General features: G+C 42.5%; 2 protein-coding genes, 2 long non-coding RNA genes and 1 pseudogene across 4 annotated transcripts; 2 read left to right on the top strand and 3 right to left on the bottom strand.

Annotated features, from left to right (window-relative positions):
* The first annotated feature begins 809 nt into the window (after positions 1 to 809).
* LOC127753445 (TATA-binding protein 2-like) lies at positions 810 to 3,270 on the top strand. Its single transcript, XM_052278925.1, has 7 exons — positions 810 to 1,118; positions 1,922 to 2,009; positions 2,115 to 2,237; positions 2,390 to 2,434; positions 2,518 to 2,610; positions 2,767 to 2,945; positions 3,037 to 3,270. Coding segments are annotated over exons 1-7 (672 nt in total). The 5' UTR covers positions 810 to 975; the 3' UTR covers positions 3,038 to 3,270.
* A 1,561-nt stretch (positions 3,271 to 4,831) lies between these two features.
* On the bottom strand, positions 4,832 to 5,765 carry LOC127753050 (uncharacterized). The gene is made up of 3 exons (XR_008012460.1): positions 5,474 to 5,765; positions 5,281 to 5,373; positions 4,832 to 5,192 (listed from the first exon to the last, which is right to left on the bottom strand). It is a non-coding gene; the product is annotated as an uncharacterized LOC127753050 (long non-coding RNA).
* Positions 5,766 to 6,181: 416 nt separating this feature from the next.
* On the bottom strand, positions 6,182 to 9,827 carry LOC127785887 (ABC transporter E family member 2-like; annotated as a pseudogene).
* Positions 9,828 to 12,145: 2,318 nt separating this feature from the next.
* Positions 12,146 to 16,859, bottom strand: LOC127786422 (uncharacterized). The gene is made up of 2 exons (XR_008019971.1): positions 13,952 to 16,859; positions 12,146 to 12,368 (listed from the first exon to the last, which is right to left on the bottom strand). It is a non-coding gene; the product is annotated as an uncharacterized LOC127786422 (long non-coding RNA).
* A 1,245-nt stretch (positions 16,860 to 18,104) lies between these two features.
* Positions 18,105 to 21,340, top strand: LOC127786421 (probable serine/threonine-protein kinase PBL16). The gene is made up of 5 exons (XM_052313829.1): positions 18,105 to 18,510; positions 18,975 to 19,294; positions 19,369 to 19,504; positions 19,749 to 19,885; positions 20,663 to 21,340. Exons 1-5 carry the CDS (start codon positions 18,447 to 18,449, stop codon positions 21,146 to 21,148), a joined length of 1,143 nt encoding a protein of 380 aa, XP_052169789.1. The 5' UTR covers positions 18,105 to 18,446; the 3' UTR covers positions 21,149 to 21,340.
* Positions 21,341 to 24,445: the final 3,105 nt, after the last annotated feature.

The raw sequence follows: 24,445 nt of genomic DNA, 5'->3' as shown, positions 1-24,445 counted from the left end.
AGACATTTGTCTTGCTTGTGGTTAAAAATATGTCGCATAGAATCTGAGATGAATCATACGTAATTGTTAGTAAGACGCAAGACCATGTTATGTTGCAGTTTTACTATTAAAGTAGCATTTTTCACTATCACTTTGGTAAAAAGACATGAAGCCTCGCGACTCATGATACAGGTGAGGAGAAGACGGGGTTTTAGCCTTAGGACTAATTGGGCTGGCCCATCTACCCTTCCGCGCGTACTTTCTAGTCTCTATCTGGATTGATATAGTACAATAACTTAAATAATTTAACATACAAATACAATAACTTGGTAAGTGAGTGCATTCTATTACAAGAACTTAACAATTTCATGTTTTCGCGAGTTCGGATCTTCGCGCTTAATCCAAACTCCAAACCTTTGGTTAACAAAAAGAAAAGTAAAAAAATAACAATAACATTGAGGGGGCTAAAAAAATAACAATTTCAATTTCAAGATCCGAACTCGCGAACTTAACAATTTCAATTTTAAGGCTTAATCCGAACTCCAAACCTTTGGTTAACAAAAAGAAAAGTAAAAAAAAAATAAAAAGAAAAAAACTAGGCCAAGCGGCGCCGCAGAACCCGACTCGGCTGCGGGTGCGGCCCCCACACGCGACGGCCCTCATACCGGGTCGGATGCGGCCTCCGCGTCCGCGTCCGCGAGCGCGCGGCCTCTCGCCCGCCCGCCCGACCGACCCAGTCCTTACCGGGCGCGACCGACCCGGACTCTCCCTCCCACCCCCCCCGCCTATATATACCCGCGACCCGCCTCCCCCTCCTCCTATAAATCCCCTCGCGTCTCTCTCCTCCCGACACGACCAAACCCTAACCCGCGATCCGCCTCCGCCGCCGCCACCACCACCACCCACCCGGATCCCCACCTCCCTCCCCGATCTCACCACCTCCGTATAAAGGCGGCTCGGTTTGAAAAATCTTTGCCTCCGGAGGAGGAGGGGGGGATGGCTGCCGCGGCGGTGGATCCGATGGCGCTGGGGCTGGGGACGAGCGGAGGAGGAGGAGGAGGCGAGGCGGCGGTGGGGGGTGATGGGGCGGAGCCGGTGGATCTCGTCGAGCACCCCTCCGGGATCGTCCCCACCCTCCAGTGAGTCCCCCCCGCCACCCCCGCGTCGCAGGCTTGACGAGAACGATGGGGGTTGTTCTTGGATGATCTGGATCTGGATATCTGAATGTGGGATGTGAACTTGACGGGGCTTGTGGATCTTGATGGGTTTGGGGTGGTGGTGGTGGTGGTGGTGGGGAGTAACAGCTAAACTTGACGGGGATTTTGTAGATCTGGACTTGCACGGGTTAGGGTTGGGGGAAACCTGCGGGTTCTTGATCTGATACGATCTTGCATTGGTTTGGAGGAGTGCGAGTTTATCTGATGTGGAGGCCGATTCGTGCTCGTTCTTGGTGCTTTGATGTGTTGGAATTTAGCAAAGGGGGAGGGGACACTGATCTAATTTAAAACGATCAAGGATTGGGTCTTGGTTTCTTGCCTGACTATTCTAATATAAGATGTGGAAATTATAAAAGACCTGTTCGAATTATTGTGTAGTATTTGTAGTTGAGTATTAATTCGCACAATGGTAATCCCAATAGTTAAGTGCTGAGAAATATAAGTGGTTGGATTTGGGAATAGTATAGGATAGAACATAAATAAAACATTGTGCTGAATTGAATCAAAGAACAGTAAGGTGTACATGGGTTAAGAATACTGTCTTATTGGGTTTGTTTAACTTGGGGGTTGTTGGTATCAGACGCGTTTTAAATTTCAAAAGTTGCTGCCAATTTGCTCTGCCGGAACAAGTTGATATTATTATCTTGATATATATGTGCTGGAAAAGACGATTGGCATCTGCCTTGCCCCAATATGTTCTAATCGTTATGTTGGTTATGTCTCAGGAACATTGTTTCGACAGTAAATCTGGACTGCAGGTTGGATCTGAAAAAAATCGCTCTACAGGCTCGTAATGCAGAGTACAACCCAAAGGTATAGCTTCAGCTTCTGATGCTTTTTATTCAGTTTCTTTCAGGAACAAAACACGGATTTACATGTCATGTCTATAATCTAACTGTATCATTTGTGCTCGGACAGCGTTTTGCTGCAGTTATCATGAGGATAAGGGACCCAAAGACAACAGCCCTGATATTTGCTTCGGGAAAGATGGTTTGCACTGGAGCAAAGAGCGAAGACCATTCAAAGCTTGCTGCGAGGAAGGTAATAGCCAATAGTCATATTGTTTCATCACTATTTATGCTTAGGAACGCTTGTTGTTTACATCATGCAGGGAGAAATTGTTCACTGATCCTATTTTCGGCTTTTGCTGAATTGCTCTATAACAATTTTTATCTGATTATTTGTTAGCGCAGTATGCGCGAATCGTCCAAAAGCTTGGCTTCCCAGCAAAGTTCAAGGTAATGCCACTCTAGCTCACATCAATTCATTCAGATTGATTGTCCTTGCTTATATCAGCTTGACGCATTGGAACATGATGCAGGATTTCAAGATCCAGAACATTGTTGGTTCATGTGATGTCAAATTTCCTATTCGCCTGGAGGGCCTTGCTTATTCTCATGGCGCATTCTCTAGTGTAAGTTGATTACTTACTTTTTTACATTGTCTCAGAATGCATCCTTTGAATTTCCATTGAAACTGATGCCAGTTGTCTGATAAATATCAGTGTGTCATTTACCCATATTTCATCATGCATGTCATTATTTTGACTGTTCACTTGCTTAATTTGCAGTATGAGCCAGAGCTCTTCCCTGGGCTGATTTACCGGATGAAGCAGCCAAAGATTGTGCTTCTCATTTTTGTCTCTGGCAAGATTGTTCTCACTGGAGCTAAGTACCGCAAAGAGATTTACGCTGCCTTTGAGAACATGTTCCCGGTGCTCACTGAATACAGGAAAACTCAGCAGCGCTGGTAAGTCTGCAATATTTCTTCTTGTTGCGCATTGCAGAGACCCATGAGCTTATTTCTGGTATATGACATGAATTCTTTGCCCTGACTACAGAGGGAATGATTTGTCGACTGAATGGGGAGTTCGCTGCCGCTGTACATACCATCTTAAGGACCTGGCTGCCAAGATTTTGAGACATGCACCTGGCGTCATTCCTTTTTCTTTCCTTTGTTCTTCGTAGCAGTAGGGTAGGAGAGCAACTGCGTAAAGGAGAGTATGTAAACAAGTTGATCAAAGTATTCTTTTGATAAACTAATGCTGACATGCAAGAAATGCATCCTGACTTGAGATCATGTGTTGTGTGCCTGCGTGCTGAATTGTAAAGTACAGTTTGGTTGTGAGAGAAGTGGTACTCCTTACGAAGTATGGAAAATATCACATTCTTCTCTCTCCATGCAAAGCAAGATTCAGCTAACGAGTTAACAATACCAGAAATTTTAAAACTAAGAAGAGAGCAGCAAGATTGAGTCAACTTTGCTCGTGTACCTGTGTGACATGCATTGTTCATGGTCTTAGATTGCGTAGTATCCTGTTAGTAAATGGATGGTCTTAGATTGCGTAGTATCCTGTTAGTAAATGGATTGACTGATAAAATATGCATTGTTCAGGGTCTTAGATTGCGTAGTATCCCGTTAGTAAATGGATTTACTGATAAAATTACTTGGGGGGCTCGGTGGTAGTCGCCTTTCCGTCTGCAAATTATACTACTCAACATGAAAGGCTGAAAGTGATATATGAATCATGAAACCACTAAAAACCTACTTAAAATTATTCTTAAAAATCAAAGCCGATTTGGATTATAATCGAAACAAGGGCCAAGCGGGCCTTGGCGGTTAAAGTTTGAGCTGAAATCTCGATTTTTTTTTCATTTTTATTTTTTTAAAAAAATATTTACAGAAATAATCTATCATCGAAAAAAATTACAAAAATAGACCCTGCCGCCCTAGTGGAGGACGGCAAGCTGACGTGGCAGATGATGGCTCGACGGGCGGTGACGGCCGATTGAAAACGTTGAACCTTTTGCATTAACACCCTTGCCGCCCACTACCAGGGCGGCAAGGGGCCTCCATGCAAAAAAGCCAGCCCGGGAAGGGCCATTATCAACCAAGCTGGAAAGAAGCATTTGGCTGGTTTTTTTGCGTCGCGGCAAGGGGCCTAGATGCAAAAAAACTAGCCAAATGCTTCGATCCAGCTCGGCAAATTGTATTTCACCCCTTGTCGCCCTCTGTAAGGGCGGTAAGGACCAAAGCGCAAAATGCGCAGACGGCGCCGTCGAGCCGCCGTCTGCTTGCCGCCCTCCACTAGGGCGGCAGGGTCTATTTTTGTAAATTTTCCCGACGATAGATTATTTCTATAAATATTTTTAAAAAAAATTTAAAAATGAAAAAAACTCCTGAAATCTCTAACCTGAAATTGATACGAAATCATGAAACGAGATAAAGCTGCAGCTCGATCGAGGTGAAGACCATCCATGTCTGTAAGATTTGTATCTGATACAGCAGGGATGGCGCAGTGAAACAGCTTCACATTTTCTATCATCCTAAATCTCTACATGGAACAACTTTTCACTGTCTAAACCACATATTTCTCAATACAAATAGGCTGTTGCAGGACTTCTCTGGATGTGATTCAACCTCGCAGGCTCACAGCATCAAAACAACCAGAAAGCAAGATGGATGAAAGGTCAAATTGAACAGTTTTGAAGATTAAGATTGAGGATCCAGCATTTATAACTTTTAAGATTACAGAACAGTACACTCAAATAGTATAAAATAATAGTATAATACTCAATTTGGTCACATTTTACTGAAGTAGATTTCACAGGTGAACCTGACCACTCCTGGATTCCCAGAACAAAACAAACGCACCAACCATATAAAACAACTCAATACTCGTTTTTAGTTAAATCAAGTCCAGCATATAGCAAATAAATTGCTGGTTCAAGGCGCCAGGAAAACCCACTGTTTGTATTCAAATCTCGAATACAATCTATGGGACAAAAAACCTGGCGCGCCACATGATAAAACATCTCAGAAGTTCACAAAACATTCCATAAACCCAAATAGCATTCTAAAGTCTAAAAACCAGCAACAAACGAAATCCCATGAAGTTCTTTCACTTCTTGACCAAACTCCCGCAAACATTGTCCGCCGTGGCATTGATGACTTCACGACATCTCATCGCGTCCTGCGATCGCTGGGGCTGAAGTCCTGCTTAAAATTTGATAAATCAGCATAAGAGGCGTAAATGCGTAATGCTGGTAATGCTTAACATTTTTTGGAATTATGGACTTCCTACCAGTAGAGAATTCCTTTACCATCATGCATACTAGGAGGCATTCTAAAAGGCTGGGGACCTCTGATCATTCTGCAATTCCTTGTGTCTGAAGACCTGCACAAAAGTTGACAAAAGAGCATAAGATAATTCTCAACAAGGCCTAAACACCTATAGTGCAATCATGCCTAATTTTGTAGAATTTTGGATTCCCTACCGACATAATGCTCTGCGCCATCGTGTAATCCATCCCCAAACTACTTTTGGTGTAGGATCCTTGATCTGATTTAACCACCTCAGCAGTTCCTGCATTTCCTCTGTGTGATTTCAGTAGATTCCACAAGAGGTTACCATGTTCCTGCTCTTGTTTGTGTTGTCCTATCTTCTTACTTGTTCCATGAAATGGTCCAAACATGGCTTCCTTCCTGTTCCGCTCCACCCCATTTTCCGAACCCGCTCTTGTTCCCTCAACTGCAAGCACCATAGGCACAATGCTATACAGTGGTAGTAGCAAAGTATCAACAATTGTGCCCACTTTCAGAGGTAATAGTAGGATCCTGCAGACTTCTGTTCCCTGTCTTTTGCAGAATCCAGTTTGTTTATCCGTGGCCTAAAGTTGGTTGGATCTCTTCTAAAAGTAATCTCAAGATGCTGCCACAAATCCACAATGACAATTAACAAAAGAGAGAAATAATTAGGGCAGGGAAACAAAGATGAAGTTAGTAAAGAAGAAACAAACTTGAGTTAGTACTATTATAGTAAGTTATTATAAGTTTATAACTTGGTTGATGGATGATGGCTGCACTTACTGATAAGAACTTATTCATCCCGGATAGCAAAGACTGTGGTGCATTGGCAGTACAGTCAACAGCAGGCTGTCCCTCGTAGACGATAACCCTGTCGGCTAAGTAGGTTGCCATAATGAAATCATGCTCGACAATAAACGCAGTTTTCTTTGCATGCATGATAAATCTTTTGATAATCTTTGAGGCAACAAGACGCTGCTCTGAATCGAGAGATGCGCTTGGTTCATCAATCAAATAAATATCTGCAGGCCGGAAAAAACAACCAAGAAGTTAGTATCCATAAGCTGACAGCATTTGCATCCTTAGTCTGAATAAATATTTGCGTATAACGGTATAAGTATCCAAAACATTAAGCTAGAATTTAAACCTAACATGCACTATACTAACATGAGAGAGACATTTGGTATATTCAACATGCAAAAACGGCATACCCTGGTCCCTGGATCTTTTAGAAACAATAGAGCATGGAAATAGTATAGAGTTTATTCCCGTAAATAGCATTCAATTTCAGATACCTACTAACGCAAAGTTGAGGTAAAATTGGACAATACCTTTCCAAGACAAATGCATAATGCAACTCTCTGGAGCTGTCCACACGATAAATGCTGAACCTCCTGGTCCATGAGTTGTTGCATTTTTAGTGGCTTCATGACATCGGACACAAACTGAGGATGAGTGTATGAATCCCTTATTTTCTCATGAAGAAATTGCCTCACTGTACCCTGGTAAGTTGATGCAAGCTTCTGTGGCTTGTAGGACACACAAAATTCAGGAACTTCAATATCAATTCCGTCCACAGTGTCTGGTTTCTCCACCCCGGCCTGTCGAGTCATGATAAACAGTGAACATAGGATACTGAATGCTCCAACTATCGAGTGCAAATTGGATTGCTAATAGTTGTTAAGACAAGGAAACAGATATAACTTAAATCTTTATATGTGCAATTGGAAGAAATATTTGCATCATCATCAGAAAGACAAGTATAAAACCCTTAATATCGTAAGAAAACAAAATTCACACACTTTAAGAAAGCTGGTAGTAATATTCTAATAAGCTTTTAGACGACTGCTAAATATAGAAACTAAAGAAAAATAAATTACATTAAACCAAAGTCATCATTGTCAACCAAACATTATCTCAATGGTATCCATACCATTAGGTTTTCAGCACCACCGGGTTCACATTAGCTAAGCGAACAGCAATTTTTGACACAAATCAATCTATAAAATTGCTGAGGCAGGCACAACATTGTGCATACCACTGCTATAAATGCTTATTCCAACCTTGAATAATGGTAGATAAATCTAGAGTGCAAAGTATCTATTTGTATCATTTGAGGTACTTGAACTCATAAGAGTGACAGAGAGATGGGAGGTGGAGGAAAGGGTGAGAGAGAGATGTACCAGCATCTTGATGAATGTGGTCTTCCCTGTTCCGTTCTCACCAAGCATCACAACAATCTGAGAATCAGTGAATTCACCTTCCATGACAGTGAGCTTGAAGTTACCAATTGTTTTGCTCATGGTAGGGTACTTGTACCGCTGATATGTCTTAATCTCAGCATCCTCCTGGGCATCTGCAATCCGAAAGGACAATACGAATATAGTAAAGAAGAAAGTTTCATCACTGAAAAATGATCTCAAATCCTATGTGCATATGTTAGCTTACGTTGAATGTAAGAGATTCATCTCGAAACCGAAGATTTTCTGTTGGAATAAATCCAGCCAGGAAAATATTGATACCTTCTCGAACCGAAAATGGCAGCGTAACAACACCATAAGCTCCAGGTTACCCATATAAGCAGCAAATATAGTCGGACATGTAATCTAAGACACTCAAGTCATGTTCCACCACGATAACATAGCTGAAAACAAAATTAGGGAGGCAAATGATGGTAAATTTCTTGAAGCTATCAGTCAAAAAAGTAGTAAGATTAATCATGAAAGAAGGTTACAAATTACCTGTTTGTTCTAAGCAGGGACTTTATGACTCGTGCAGCATTAAGCCTCTGCTTAACATCAAGATAACTTGATGGCTCATCAAACATGTAAACATCCGCGCTTTGCAGGGCAGCTGCTGCTATTCCAACTCTTTGGAGCTCACCACCAGAAAGTTTTGCCACTTTTCGGTCAATAACTTCGTTCAATTGGAGGCCGTTGCACAGCTGATCTTTCATACCCCTCTCATCTTTCCGGTCAAGTAGTTGGCCTACACTTACTTGAAAAGAATTCCGGTTTTTGTGCATGATCTCAACCTGAGGCTTCATGATAGGCTGTACAGAGGGGAGTACAAAAGGTGAGAAAAGCACTACACTTGATGACACTTGATGACTAAAAGCATAGGTGGATTGCTAGAAAAAAATGCATGATTTCATCGATGATTTGCATGTATTGCAGCAGTTTCTTTTACATGATGATACAGTGCAGAAACACTTCATTAAGGGTGAAAGGCAATCGAGTAAAAAAACATGCACCTTGAGGTTATCCTCGACCATACGCTTGAAGTAATTCTGAAGTTCAGACCCATGGAAGTACGCAAGGATTTCATGCCAATCAGGTGGATCCTGCAAAGAAAGGAGAAGAACAAGAAATGTAGAGCTAAGTAAACATCTTTGTGCAGTTGATATGAAAAGTGAAGGCAGAGATTACATCATATCTTCCCAAGTTAGGCTTGATCTGTCCAGCTAAGATGTTAAGTGCTATGGACTTGCCAATCCCATTGATCCCAACAAGGCCCAAAACTTGACCAGGTATTGGGACCGGCAGCCTACAAGAAGAGGTGACTCAGTAATAGTCTGTGCCTAGTTTAATTTAGATTATTGAGCGGATTATTACAACGGATTATCTACTCGATTATAGTGATAAATTAAATACTTCAATAGATATACTTAACAAAATAACTTAATAACAAGGGGTCCAAACAATGCAGTAGAAGAATAATCGAAAATCCGGTGAATAATCTGAAAAGAACAGGGTCAGATCTTCTTTTTTACAGAAGGATAATTTTTACCGGCCTCTACATCCAATCGGATATATGCAACCATTTAAATTGGGAACTTAGCCCCTCAAACAACCCAATCCGAAATTCACTTTTATGGAGATTCGAAATTAGGACCTTGATCTTGAGATGGAAGAAGAGTACCTGTGCAATTTGAAGCTGTTTTGGCCAAAGCGATGGGTGGTGTCTTTGTCCAATTCCTTTGGAAGGTTGATGATGGTGATGGCGCCAAATGGGCACTTCTGAAGAAACAAATCAACATCGCACAAGTGAGAAGATTGATCCTATATAGGGTTTTAGCTTAGCGGGACACACATTGCGAATAATCGATCACAGTATTATAATACCTTAACGCAAATACCGCAGCCGATGCAGAGTTCTTCAGAGATGAGTGCAGACTTGGACCTGGGACCAACCTCGATGCAATGCTTCCCTGCTCAAGAAACAAAACCACACACAATTCGACAGATTGATCGTGTGAGGACGCAATTTCCGTGCCAGAAAAAACTCGACACAATCAAATCAACCATCATCTACGTACAACAACCCTGAATGTCAGATCTGATCGGGTTGGAGACTAGATGATTCCGGCGAGGTAAGGAGAAAAAAAACAAGAATCAAAAATCACGAGGAGACCCCATGGTTTTTAAGCTTTTTACCGATCTTGACGACGGGGCAGCTCCTCCTGCACTCCTGCCCGAACTTGTTCGGCTTGCACCGGTCCTCGTCCACGACGGCGACGCGGCTGGTCAGCCTCCGCGCCTCCATCTGCGGCGGCGGCGGCGGGGCGGATCGGCGGCGGAGACGACGACGCGGCGGCTCGCTGGAGAAAAAAAAAAAGGAAACCGCAGTCGGAATCGATGCTGCAACGCGTCGTGCGCCGGAAAAACTGGGAAGGCGATACAGTATAACCGCAAGAACGTTTCGCGCGCGAAAGCCCTCGCTTTCCTTTTTAAACACCCGTGTGCGTGTGTGTTTGAAAAAATTCCGTTGACTTTTCGAACAACATTTGACCATTCGTCTTATTCAAATTTTTTATGGAAATATAAAAATATTTATGTCATATTTAAAGAATATTTGAATAAAACGAATGGTCAAACGTTGATTAAAAAATCAATAGCATCATACATTAAAATATGGAGGTAGAGGTAGTATATTGGATTCAGATCCAAATTCTTATATGTATAGTATTTCTATATTAAAAGTTTCTGTCTATAAAGTTTCTATATATAATCTTCTTTTCTTGGACAACCTCTTGTGGTGCTAGAATGCTAGATTCACCACGTGGATCAGTTTAAACGTGTTCGGCGCACCAAAAGAACACGACGAGACCCCGTGATGCGTCGGTCGGAACCAAAAACATATGATTCTTTTGATAAACTGTTGACATGGTTCGAGTGCAGGCCTTTTTTATTGGTGCCAAAATTTGTCCTTCATAATTTTAGTAGTATCAAAACCTTAACAAGTTCTTTCTTAGAAACACTTTAACGAAGTTACCATGGACATATCATTATCCTCGATATTCTACCACTAAGAAATTAGCCGTAAATACAAGTACTTGTGTCAAGTCTAGAACTTAAGTCTAGGTAGACTTGTTCTACGATAATAAATCTAACTAGTTAAATTACGCTCACTTCGCAAACCTTAGTAAGTTTTGGCACTTGTATAAAAATTTGAAAAACAAGCACTCACTTTATACTATTGATATTGAAGCTGTCAATATTTTGGTATGGTAAAAATAGCCAACCTTTTGACTTGAGACCATGGTCTCGTGCCTGCGTTTCTAAGTTGTGTTCAACATTTTGGTTGTGAGAGAAATGATCCTATATATGGACAGAAACGATCCAAAATGCTATCACATTTTGCTTTATTACATAATGAAATTTGGCGAAGCAGGTAGGGAATCAAGCTATTTTTCTTTGCAATACACACTTCAGTGAAACGCTTTAAAAAATGGCCACATTTTTTAAACAAAAACAAGAATTCAGGTAACAACAGCAGCAAGTTATGAAACTAACATGAGAGCTGCAATTGTGTGAACATTAATCGTTCAAGGTCTTAGAATAGTATCAGCATTTTTTACAGCCAGTGTATCCTGTTAGTAACTGGGTTGTACTGATAAAAGTACTGCAAAATCAGTGAGAAAACAGATGCATTGGGGGTGTAAAGTATCAGACTACCAGTGCTGTGAATTGCTGTCAAATGTGCAACTACTCTACCTGAAAGGCTGAAACTGATACCAAATCATGAAACTACCTGTCTAAACTGATTCTTAAAATCGAAATTTAAAATTCAGAATTGCCTTCCAAAGCAGGGCCGAGCAAGCCTCAGTACTTAGGCTTCGAGCTGAAATCTCTAGACCCTTAAATTGATACGAAACCGTGAAACCCAGAGTAATTTCATCCGGACAACATGAAACTAGATATGGCCGTCAACTGTAATTTAAACCTTATAAGTTGACGTTGCAATATATCCACATAGTAGATTTGAATCTGATAGTGATACAGGCATACAGATGGGATGGCTCTGCTCTTCCATCCTCCCAGCAATTTCAAAGTTCAAAATAAATCTAATATTGTTCACAAAGTCTGTAAAACAATTTTATATTTTTATTAATTAAGATCTTTGAGGCAGAAAAAAACCCTAATTTTCTATATGGAACTGATTTTTACTGTCTAAACCACAGATTTGTAAATTGTGAAGGGAAATGGTAACGGTTGTATGAAAGGATCTTGCTTATTGGTCCTTCACAACTTACATATCAGTGTAAACTTTGCGATCTAATAACTATTCATACCATTCTTTTCTTTGGCATCAGATGAAACTGTTGGGTTGTCTTCAATTGGATGGATTAATCCAATTGACACTTACAGCTTCATTCATTTTATGATACAGTTAAATATTGCTGTAAAAACATCGTTGAAAGTATTAACAAGATAACATAGTAGTAGATTAATGTGGTAACTGGCAAATAAGAGAAAAGAGATAGAACATCATCACAAAGTTTTTTCTTTTGCACAAATGCACAACTAAATAGAAGTAATGGTAGATTATAACATGAAGACAAAAGATATGAGAAAACATGGTTCTATGAAATGAACATTTGTGTCATGCAGCATACATTGAAAAATCAATTATAAAGCTAGAATATGTCACATCTCATTATTGCATAACTCCAATTGCCCCTATGCCAGCATCATGGCCTTAGTTTTTTATCATCTAGTGATGGTTTTTCTTGTCTCTTGGGACGTTGTTGGTTGATTGCACCAGTGGATGCAGCGAACAAAGCTCTCAATTGTGTATTGCGGCCTGATACACCGGATGCAAAAAGGTTAACAAAAGCACTGTATGGTTGCTGTACTACTGGATAAGGAACCAGCATTTTGCACAATAAACTTGACCTACTTTTCCTCATGCAATCATCCTATTAATTGTCTAGCCTAGTTATCCAAGAAAGGAAGATCAAACTGTCAACCATATAACTATTCTCCATCTCCGCAAAAAGAAATATTATGGACCATTCAGTATAGCATGCAATTTTTAGGTTTCCCTAAGGGTTGATTGGATCCATGCCAATGCAATTTTGCATCTGTTGAGTGCCACTAGAACTTTGTAAAATTGGATCCATGCCACCGCCGTCGCATTTTCCATCCATTGCCGTCACTCCTGTGTGGGACCCACACGTCAGCTCCATCCTCTCTCTTCTCCCTTCCCCATCTCTCTCCGGCAAACAGCAGCAGCATGTGGTCGACGAACAGCAGCAGCAGGTGGCCGGCAGCAGCACCGATCGAGCTCCGATGCCCTTCACAGTTGTCTGCACCAAAGACTCGTGCTCCGCAGCTCTTTGCCCAACACCAAAAATTAAATCCCATCGCCGCCAAGAAATCCAGGTCCAATCTCTTATTTGCTTTGATGATTTGCAATCACGTGGACGTTCTTTGCTGATCGTACGATCGTTGGCCCTTCTGTTCGAGTTGGCCCACGACGACGACAGCCACCACGCCGACGACGACCACGACGATGACGAGGGCGGCGCTGCAAGAAAGCAGCAGCTGCTGCGCGCCGGCGAGCCAGCTGCAGATGGACTACACCATGGACCAGCTCTGGAACGACATCGCAGCGGCGGAAGCCGACACAAGCTACGACGCGACGGCGGTGGTGATGGCCTCGCCGCCATCGCCGGTCTGGGAATTCCGCGGCGGCGTTCGTGGCCCTCGCCGCCGTCGTTGGCCGGCTGCTGCTGCCGCCGCCGCCGCCGGTCACCTGCTGCTGTTGTTCGCCGGAGAGAGATGGGGAAGGGAGAAGAGAGGGGATGGAGGAAGAGGATGGAGCTGATGTGTGGGTCCCACATTAGAGTGACAGCGATGGATGGAAAATGCGACGGCAGTGGCATGGGTCCAATTTCACAAAGTTCCAGTGGCACTCAGCAGATTTCGTAAATAGTAGTGGCATTTTTCTAATATGGCAAAATTGCAGTGGCATAGATCCAATTAACCCTTTCCCTAAAGGATTGCCAACTTTCAACGTTCAAGTCAATAGTTTCAAGGATACCTTATAAAATTAGGAGTTGATATGGAATTGTCTGCCTGCTGAAGAAATATCTCAAGCTCTCAGTTACTGCTTATGGTGATATTTGTTTTATCACTGGAAACAAAATACTAGCATTTAATTGCAATGAGCATAAATAGTTAAGATAGTTGTATTAATTATTTATTTCCTCTTCATTTTCCTAATTCTTTGGGTGTGTTTCCTTGAAAAATTGTACTCACCTACAGAATGCAGCTTAGGTACTAATAAGAAATAATAACTTTTTTATCAGTGAAAGGAACCATAAAACTGAAAAAAATGATTAAACAGGGTTGCCAGAAGGACGACAGGAGCAGCTTTTATACCTTTGAGTCTGTAGAAGTCCACAACACACTTGAAAGCAGCTTCATTAAATAACATAGAAAATGGACCTTATGCGAAGAAGGTAACGTCTGGTCAAACCTTATGCGAAGAAAGTAACGTCTAGTCAAACAAAACTATGAAAGTTGCAAGTACCATTATGGAATTTACTAGTGTTCACACCATATAACAAACTCTTCTCGGATGAGATAGAACAAAATTAAGAAATCCAGTTTGGACATGTTTTAACAATCATGAAGCAATTAAGATGGTCAAATTTGAATCTGCTGGTCTTTCTGGTGCAACAGTGGAAGAGACGCTCTTCTTGGGTCTTGGACAGAGTACATTTTGGTCAACCCTTAAAGATGAACTAATTATGTGTAAATGAATAACTGGAGGTAATCTGCGGAGTTAATACAAAAGCACACTGCCTTGATTCCTTGAATAAGGTAAATTTTGGTCAATAACAAACAAATTGAACAAAATTATGTGTAATTTGAGTAACTGAAGGTACTCTGTGGAGTTAACAGAAAGGCACACTATCCTTAGTTCAAAAACAGAGTTAACAAGATCCATAAAGAACCACGTTAATTTGATTAAGAACTAACTCTGTAATTTTTCTATTATAAAAAGCAAGGCTAGCAAAACACACATTCCAAGCAGCATTGGGGGTGAATTCAGGTAATTGTCATTTTCATCTTCCTGAGTTCTACTGAAAAAAAAATATATAGCATGCAACCTTTTCGGTTTGCAAGTATCAAACAACTTAGGGAATACCAATTGGATCCAATTCCCCTTAGAAGAATGCCAATGAAATATGCAGATAAAAAGGAATCCAAATTATATGCCCTACTAACATTGCACAAGAAAAGCCTTCCAATCTGAACTGATGCTGATTGGCCACACAACTGAAAGTGACAGGTGATCCCTCCACCAAGTGGACTATTACATGTTAAGAAGCCATTTAGTGTGCGCATTCTTTAATATGCATTACAGGTTAAGGATTAGCATTTAGTTGTTGCAAGTCATTATCCTAATGGATGGGCGAAAGACATTACCCCTATAAGCATGTAATCTCTACAATTAGCATGAGAACGACAGTACCCCTTGGAAAATTTGTCCAATGAGCATGACCCACTAAAGGCAAAATGCTAGCCTACTCTATAGTAGTATAGTACTAGTACATCCAAAGCTCGACCAACATGGTCATGTGAGAACATTCTGGTCAGCATAATTATTCTCCTTGTCACCCTAGGATGATGCTGCTGGCACCCTCAAACATGCAGGTGGTTATAAAAATTACAAACACAAGAAAACAACTTCTTCTACTAAGTTTTAAGCATGTAAATCAGCATGAAAATTGCAAGGACAGACATAAATATGGACAGCGCAGTAACACTATTAACCGTTTTCGCCTCTCATGCCTAACAAGCCAAAAACGTGCATGACCAGAACCCCAAGCCCCACAGGCAAAGAAGATGCCCAATCAAACACGAGGTGGGTGCATCAAACTGTGACAGTGCCCAGCAGCATAGGTCAGTAATTAAAATTTTATTATCAACTCAGGAAAAAGTCACTCGCACTTGCGTATGGAGGTCTAGTCGGCCAATCCAAGCTCCAACGAGCAAACTTCCGTTCCAGTAACCTATCATTATCACCCCAAAACACGCTATTTATTCACCAACATCACCACCTAACAATCTTCACGAAGGATGAAACACACTTGCACTTGTCACAACAAACCATCCATCCCCTTTTTTTCCCCATTTCTTATCTCCCAATTCTAGTGGGGTATGAAACAGCAAACAACTCCCCCTAGTTTTAGAACAGTGCCAACCATATATAGAAATCCGAGTCCGACACGGTCATTGCATTGGACCACAAATATCTTAGACTCATGCAGCTCCAAGAACTGCAATCTAATATACTGAGATTCCATGGGAACAACATCCCACATCCTACTTCCCACACACAAGATGATGCATGGCATTTGCAGATGATGATGTTTTAAAGAAAGTGAAAAAAAAAAAGGAGGTTAAGACAAGCAGAGGATGCAGGAAACATCCAAGCCACCTTTCTTGATTCACCAAGCTGTGTCTTTATTTTTTGTAATCAAGGATCTGTTTGTACTCTCTTTTCCTTCTTAATCAAATTCCGGCAGAGCTCCTGCCGTCGTCTTCCTTAAAAAAAAAACTGGATAAAAAAGAAATATCTTTCTTTTCATATCATACACACATAGGAGTATAAAATTATAATTAGTAGTAGAAGAAGAAGAGAAGTAGGTGCCTTGGCAACTTGGTGGCAGCCGGAGACTACTGCCGGTCAAGTCGCCTCAGCTCACGCAAGCACGCACATACATACATATCCACCCAAAAGAGTGGCCCAAGATGATGAGTCTGATACGGGGATTTGGAGAGGGGGATCAACCGAAACCCAAACCCCCTCAACCAAATCGCCCGCCCCGTCGCCATCATCAGATCAGACTAAGCAGAGGGTTTCGGATCGCGAACTGATTAAACAGAGACGCCCATCTTCGCCGTCGTCACATCACCACCCGGGACGGACACTATGCAGAAACGCGCAAGAAGACGCTGGGAGAATGCGACACGAATCTGGATCGCGAGGGAGGGAGGAGGAAGGGTCAGGGAAAGGGGATAGGATTCGTGGGGGATGGCGAGCTGACCTCGACGTCCTGATCCGTGTGCCGGCAGCCGCAGCCGCAGCCGCAGCCGCAGCCCGCGCCAGCAAGAAGCCGCAGGAGGAAGGAGAGGGCGTTCGTCGCCATCTGGCGTTCGCGCGGGGCGCGCAGATCGATGATTTGGCGCCAATCCTGCAGAGCGGCAGGTTGCGCGAGGCAGCTTGGCAAGAGAGTGCAGCGAATCTGCAATTCTGCAGTAGACAGTAGACACTCCAGGGGAGTGTTGACTGCTGCTGACCAACCAAGACCCAAGCACACCAAGAATTGCATCCGTGGTTAATTAGCACATAATTAATTAAATTTTAATTATTACAAAAGATTTATATAAATTTTAAAGGAAAATTTTCATACAATATGTTAGTTTGAAAAACGTACTAACGAAATTGAAGGTGAAATAACTTTGGTTGTTGATTTACATCAGTAGAAAATTGACAATCTTTAAGGCTTCAATTCGATCGCAGAAATGATAAAATATGGCAATAGAAAGCACATGATTTCAAGAGGAGAGAAGAGCCCCATCGGCTGCCCATATTTCTTAATAAGCCAAAACGGTTTATTAGGAAATAAAAATTAATTTATAAGTAAAACTTTAATATATATGCTCGTAGTCACTTAAAAACCTATACTAAAAAGAAATTACGTTGAAAATATCTTAAATCAATTTCAAAATCAAGTTTGAAAATTCAAATTTTGGCTTTTGCTTTGATTTATTATACCAACGGTTAGCGCGTGATTAATTAAATAGACTCGAATGAATGTTTTTAAGAGATCAGACCTTATGCTAACTTTATTTCAAAATCTCTATGCATAATGCATTATAGCATTCTAAAGGAATTTCATATGATTTTGAAAGCCCTAACTCATGGTTCCAAGGGATCAAATAGGCAAAATTTTCATTTTCAACAGGATATTTCCTCCCAGAATTCTTTGTTCCATTGAGGACCTCACAAGGCAACAAGATAGGATTTCTGAAAAATAGTCATGAGTTGCCTCGTGTAATCATATGCCAAATTCTTTTCCTTTGCTAGCTCTCTCTCATTGCCTCTATCCACAGAAAACATGAGAAGGATGAACAAATGCATGCCATCATCTAGACATTCAAACAGTAAAAAAAATTCCAACTTTTCCCCAGGGAAGTAGGAATATAAACCTACCATACCATCATATATACAATCATGGCTGTTTAAAAAATATGGTCAATTTCAACCCAAAAAATAGACATAATCATGGAGTATTATTGTCTTACAAATTAAGTAAGGCCAAAAATGCATGCCCAAATCAAACATGACCTGTATGCTTATTAGCTTATATGCTCCTGGTGTAACCGGCTACAGGAATAGGGCAGCTGCCACTGCATAATTGTACTTGAATTATATATACATACACATATTTGCTTAGCTTTTAGTTCTGGGTTCTCATCATGAAAGGTATAATGATAAAGGGGAGAAAGGGATGGCTCACTTGAAACGTACTGCTCCCTGCCCCTCTTGATTTGGTTTCTTTCTTCCTCCTCTTTGCTGCGGCTGCTGTTGCACAAGTAGCATCACCAACCTCTCCCTGTCTATCCCATATTATTCGTCTCCTTGCTTGCTTCTCTGAATATCATCAGAGCTTGTTCAGACTGTGTCCCTGTTCTTGCTCAGCTTCTAATCCAGGGATACACAGAGATATCGCCCTTTTTTGGCAGTGATTTTCTCTCTCTCTAGCTTGGTTGAGAGAGAAGAACAGCAGCTCTTGCTTGCCTCCTTACTTTCTTCTTGGTGTTCTTGGAGAGAGAGGGAGAGGATTAGAGGTTGTGATAGATGGGTAATTGCTGGTTTAGAGGGAGCTTAATTGTTAACAGAGTCTCTTCCAATGCGAAGCCAGGTAAGTCTACAGTTCTTCCAGCCTTATCATTTAGACAGATGGATTATCTCTTATCCCTGAAAGTCTTAAAATCTGATGCCAAGTTTGTTCAAATCCGAATTGCAACAAAGAGAACATCCAACACTGTAAATTTAGTCCATATTTGACCCCTCCGAAAGCAATAACCATGTTCTGAAATTGATTTGCTATAAAAAAATGTTTATTCACCTTAACATGTTCTGAAATTATTTTTCCCGAATTTCATGGAAAATATTTTTTTACTCACCCTCATCATGTCTGAAACTAATTTGCCGAATTTCGTAACAACCTTTGTTAAATCACTTCATCATGCTCTGAAACTAATTTTCCCAATTTCATGAAAACCCCAAATTTGCCAAATTCTGTCAAAAAAAAAAGGAACAGTTTATCCACCTGATCATGTTCTTGATATACCAAAGTCTCTGCTGATTCCTCTGAGCTCGCAGAGACTCCCAAGATCCAGAGCCCATCGGAGAGGGACCGGAGCGACGAGAGCAAGCTGCCATCGAACGCCAAGGAGGTGGAGGCGATGCGGTTGGACTCGTCGGCGCGCAACCCGCTCGTCGCCTTCTCCTTCGAGGAGCTCAGGGCGGTCACCAGCAACTTCCGCCAGGACTCCCTCATCGGCGGCGGCGGCTTCGGCCGCGTCTACAAGGGCGCCGTCGCCGCCTCCGCCGCCGGCGACGGCGACGGCGCCGAGCCCCAGCCCGTCGCCGTCAAGGTCCACGACGGAGACAACAGCTTCCAGGGCCACCGCGAGTGGCTGGTCAGTAGTACTCAATCAAGAATCAATCTCGTTGTTCGCGCTGTGGTGATCGGAATCCGCCATTGTTGGTGCAGGCGGAGGTGATCTTCCTGGGCCATCTGTCGCACCCCAACCTGGTGAGGCTCGTCGGATACTGCTGCGAGGGCGACCACCGGCTGCTCGTCTACGAGTACATGCCACGCGGCAGCGTCGAGTCCCACCTCTTCTCCCGTAAGTCCGTCGCCGCCGCCGCACAGAAAATTAGTTCGTTGGTATCATAACGTGTTTATTGATGTCAAAGTATGTTGTTAATTATACTTTAATCATGATATTATAATATATGAATAAACAGTTTCACTATAGGTTTTATCAAAAGTCATCGGTGTCGCCTGACATCGGCTATTACACTATTGATCACCGGCGTAGTACGTGTCGAGGGTGTGACGACTGACGAGGTTCGCTGGTGGGTGTGCAGGGGTGATGGCGCCGCTGTCGTGGGCGACGCGGATGAAGATCGCGCTGGGCGCGGCGAGGGGGCTCGCGTTCCTCCACGAGGCCGAGAAGCCCGTCATCTACCGCGACTTCAAGACCTCCAACATCCTCCTCGACGAGGTGCGGGATATCTCTCGTCCAAATTCCTTTTTTTTTTTTTCATACTTTTGGTCAAGATTCACTCGAGGATTCAAAATTTGGTCGGATTTCGTCTAAATTTTCGAATTCAACGATCCTGAAAATTTTTCAGTGTCCTTTGATGAAACATTGCTCGAGAGTTCGATTTTTCGGTCCAATCTCGTTGCGAACTTCAAGATACCTTTTTTTGGGGGGTCGAAATTCACTCGAGGATTCATAATTTGATTGAATGTCGTCTAAAGTTTCGAATTCAAACAAAGCGTGAGGATATCTCATCGAAAATTTTTCAAACTTTTGGTCAAGATTCACTCGAGGATTCAAAAATCGGTCGAATTCCGTCCAATAATTCGAATTCAACAAAGTGCGCGTCGCATCCTCAAATTGTCGATGCTCTTGATAAAAACATTACTCGAGTCTTTGGTCGAATTTCGTTTCAAGCTTCTATTTTTTTTTTTTTGGGGGGGGGGGGGGGGGGGGGGGGGTTACTCCAGAATTCAAAAAACGGTCGAATTTCGTCTAAAATCTCGATTTCAAACATAGTGCGCGTCGCACTCTCAAATTTTCAATATCTTGATAACGCATTACTCGAGAATTCAATTTCCGGTCGAATTTCGTTGCAAACTTCAAAAAAAAAATCATCTCTTTCTTGGGTCAAAATTTACTCGAGATTTCAAATTTCGGTCGAATCTCGTCAATCTAAACCGATTTTTTCTGAAACCATTTGGCGCGAATCGAATGTATGGATTCATCATCATTCAGGAGTTCAACGCGAAGCTGTCGGACTTCGGGCTGGCGAAGGACGGGCCGGTGGGGGACAAGTCGCACGTGTCGACGCGGATCATGGGCACCTACGGCTACGCGGCGCCGGAGTACGTCATGACCGGCCACCTCACGGCCATGAGCGACGTCTACAGCTACGGCGTCGTCCTCCTCGAGCTCCTCACCGGCCGCAAGTCGCTCGACAAGTCCCGCCCCCCGCGGGAGCAGACGCTCGCCGACTGGGCGCTCCCCCTCCTCACCCACAAGCGCAAGGTCATGTCCATCGTCGACCCCCGCCTCTCCGCCGCCGCCGCCGCCGCCGGCGCAGGCGGCGAGCTGCCGGCGAGGGCGGTGCACAAGGCGGCGATGCTGGCGTACCACTGCCTGAACCGGAACCCCAAGGCGAGGCCGCTCATGCGGGACATCGTCGCGTCGCTCGAGCCGCTGCAGGCCGACGACGAGGCGCGCGACGCCGCCGGCGCCTGAGAAGAAGGGAGAGGGACGCAGATGTTGTTGGGATTAATTAATTAAAGCTGTATCATAATGAAAATCAAAAGATTTGGTAGTGCAGCAAGGGGGTAGGTGTAGTGATTAGCGGTTGAGTTGAGTTGAGTGTACGAACGTTGTTAATGTGCAGGGAAGATGATTAATTAATTAATTAATTACTTAATTTTCTGATGTCTCTTTGATTGAGCTCAACTCTGACAGTCTAATACTATCTTCTCTTGACGAGGCCGGCAAATTGGCCGCGCGCACGGGCCGCAGCCCGCAGAGGAAATGTGTTGGTGGGCTGCGGGCCCACGCAGACCGTGGGCCGCAGGGCCCAAACTAGATCTAACTAATGGGGAACACATAAGTAGCAGTGATGCTGCACGGCAGTTGATGTTGCACTATGAGGACAAAGCCAGTGGTGGCGTTCAGTAGCGGATCAGGGAATTATTTTAGAGCCCATACAAACTTCACTGTACTACGTAAACTCTATCTTAAAATTTTAATAGATTAACCGTGGACGAGCCCAGGTAGCTGCCCGGGGTCACTGGGTGGTAGATCCATCCCTGGTGGCGCTCCCTTCAATCTAGCCATTGATGATGCATTGATGAAGAAAAATGCGAGAAATTATGGTGCCGGGCAGATCTAGATGTGAAGCTCATGGTGTGAGACGGTCTCAGGTGAGGAGTTTGTGACAATGGTTGGCTTTGGAATCATCAACTGCCTCTACTCTGAGAGCTAGCCTAAGGGCAAGAAATTTTACTGTCAACCATGTACTATGTTTCTGAGTCTAATGAAATGCATGGTTTTCGAAAAAAAAAACTGCCCCAAAATAGGAAAGGAGAAACATGTGAGAAGGCAGCGTGTGCGAGGTGGGCGGAGCTTACGCAATGAGGAGAGAGTGATGCCATCATGATCACGGTCGCACGACGGTGATGTGGATTGCTTATGAGTTGGACTGGGCTGGATATGGGATGAAATTTCCATAGACAAAAATACCCCTTACTAATGAGGACTAGAGTGTTAATCCCACTTTTAATCTCAACCACGGATGTTCTTTTGAAGAGCATAGAAGCACATCTAAAAATGACATCTCTTACTTGTCTACTAGGTCTCTAGGATCACTTTATTTCTTAGCACACTTTTTACAAATCCGAGCTTGAGGTAATATTTTTTTCTATCTCTCTCTTTGTTAACTCTTCTCTCTTATGATGTACTCCCTCCATTCTAAAAAGATTTAATCCTACACATAAATATACACAGCTTATATCGAGATTCATCCCAAGATTACCTTTTTCTCTATGATCGATAGAGGAGAAGAGTCCACATCAACATGAACCGGTATGTAAATGCTCTTAGTTGTCACTGTTGGAAGTGATCCCAACTTCCAACCAGGCCCTCATTCTGCACTGTAGCTTCGTACCTATGGCGCCTAGATAGCGCCAACCTCACGGTGAATTTGGCCTTGCAGATCGATCGATCTCGTGTGCGTTTGTTGGCCGCAACAGTGCTCCTTTGACCTTGCATTGGGGAAACAGTGACGTACTGACGTTTAGCTCATATGCTAGCTCACTGTGCTCATCATTGCAGAAGCAGGGGCAAACGGAGCATCTCACGTACAGCCACATGCCCACGTCCACATGACTTGCAGTGTTAGCATCCAAATCCGCATCATGGCTTCACCTGTTTGGATAATGGATATACTCCCTCCATTCAAAAAAAAAAATCAACCTAGACAACGATTGGACACTACATAGTACAATAAATCTGGATAGAGTAGTGTCCAATCGTTGTTTGGGACGGAGGGAGTACTGAAGTACTGCACTTAATTTATTCCGTATTTTGCTATGCATCATTGGGTCCCGACCAGGCTTTGCAAAATCGTACGGTTAGTCGGTTACCTTGCGATTATCACGGTTATCAGCATGATAACCTTTTTAGTTTTTGAAACCACGGTAAACCTCACGGTAACCACGCGGTTACATAACCGCCTTACCGTGGAGGTGGCAGTAACCATACCCAAAACGGTTTAGTAAAAACTGATCCCGACTCCCGACAAGTTAGCAAACTTTTGAATGAATCTTGCAAAAAAAAAAAAAGACGTTTTAGCTGGCATTGGTTTGTAGAAACTAAGAGGTTTTGGCCAGTTCTCATACGGTAATTTTTCTTGATGGAAAACTTCTCATACGGGGTTAACCAAAAGTGAATGGTTTTTTAGTTTTTTCTCAGTTTTCGACAAATTGAGCGGTTTTCACTTTCAAAGCGGTAATGTAGGCAGGTACGCCTTTCTTTTTCTCGTAAATTGATTTGCAGTTCAACTGTTAATTTTCTCATTAAATTCCACACCAATAACTCCGAAAAGAACCTAGCGCCACTGCTATTCTTTTGTAAAAGAAGAATTAATTGATCCAGAATTAAATCAACTGTTACAATGTAAATGCCACAGGACTACAGTAGCACACGTCCCTCTACAATACTGCAACTGTTATACGGAGTATATCACTCCTGCTCCAGCTAGTGCACCACTGTTCGATTTAATTTCTCTTTCTTTTCCCTTATTTAGTGCATCGGCAGCAGGGTATGTATATGTCAAACTGCTGCACTGGTAGATAATGATTGCTGCATTAGTTTCTTTCTTTTTTGGAAAAAAAAGGAGATAATCTCCAGATTAATTTGGCAAGTGGCAATACATGCTGCAACTGTTGCTGTCAGAAAGAGTCAATATATCTATCAGGGGTCTCTCCATGATAGGAGTAGATAGCTGAATGCAATGCAAGTATGGAGGCAATGTGCCAATTGAGTTGTGTGATGACCGTAGCTGAAGCCTCAACGTCCACCGGAAATGATTCTGTCGTTGTGAGCTGCAGGAAAGGAGAAGAGTCAGTAGAAACCTTTGTCAATGGCGCATCATCAAGCATTTTATAAAACTTCTTGTTATGTTTGTTTGTCTGTTCCTACTTACTGTGGAGATATTGTAATTAGTAATATAACTTTGGGCTTTGTGTGTCTTTGACGCATTTGCTAGGTTATCCATTATCAATAAAACAAATGGTGTAGAATTACCGTTATGCAATCTTATTCACTTATTAGGATTCAGTATAAACAAGAGAGAATCGGTTCTATGTCTACAATGAGTTTGTAACGGTTCAAAGATTTGTCATGGACACTGATATTTTCTATAATATGCTGTTAAGCTTATCAATTGTTTCTACCATATGTTATTGGGTTACATCTTTTTCAGAAATACCTAAAATACCTTTATAGATATAAAAGGTTGACAATTAATTAATTTAT

Source organism: Oryza glaberrima, chromosome 10 (genome assembly GCF_000147395.1).
Source record: "Oryza glaberrima chromosome 10, OglaRS2, whole genome shotgun sequence".
NCBI classification, from domain to species: domain Eukaryota; kingdom Viridiplantae; phylum Streptophyta; class Magnoliopsida; order Poales; family Poaceae; genus Oryza; species Oryza glaberrima.
This window is presented reverse-complemented; position numbering and strand designations above follow the sequence as displayed.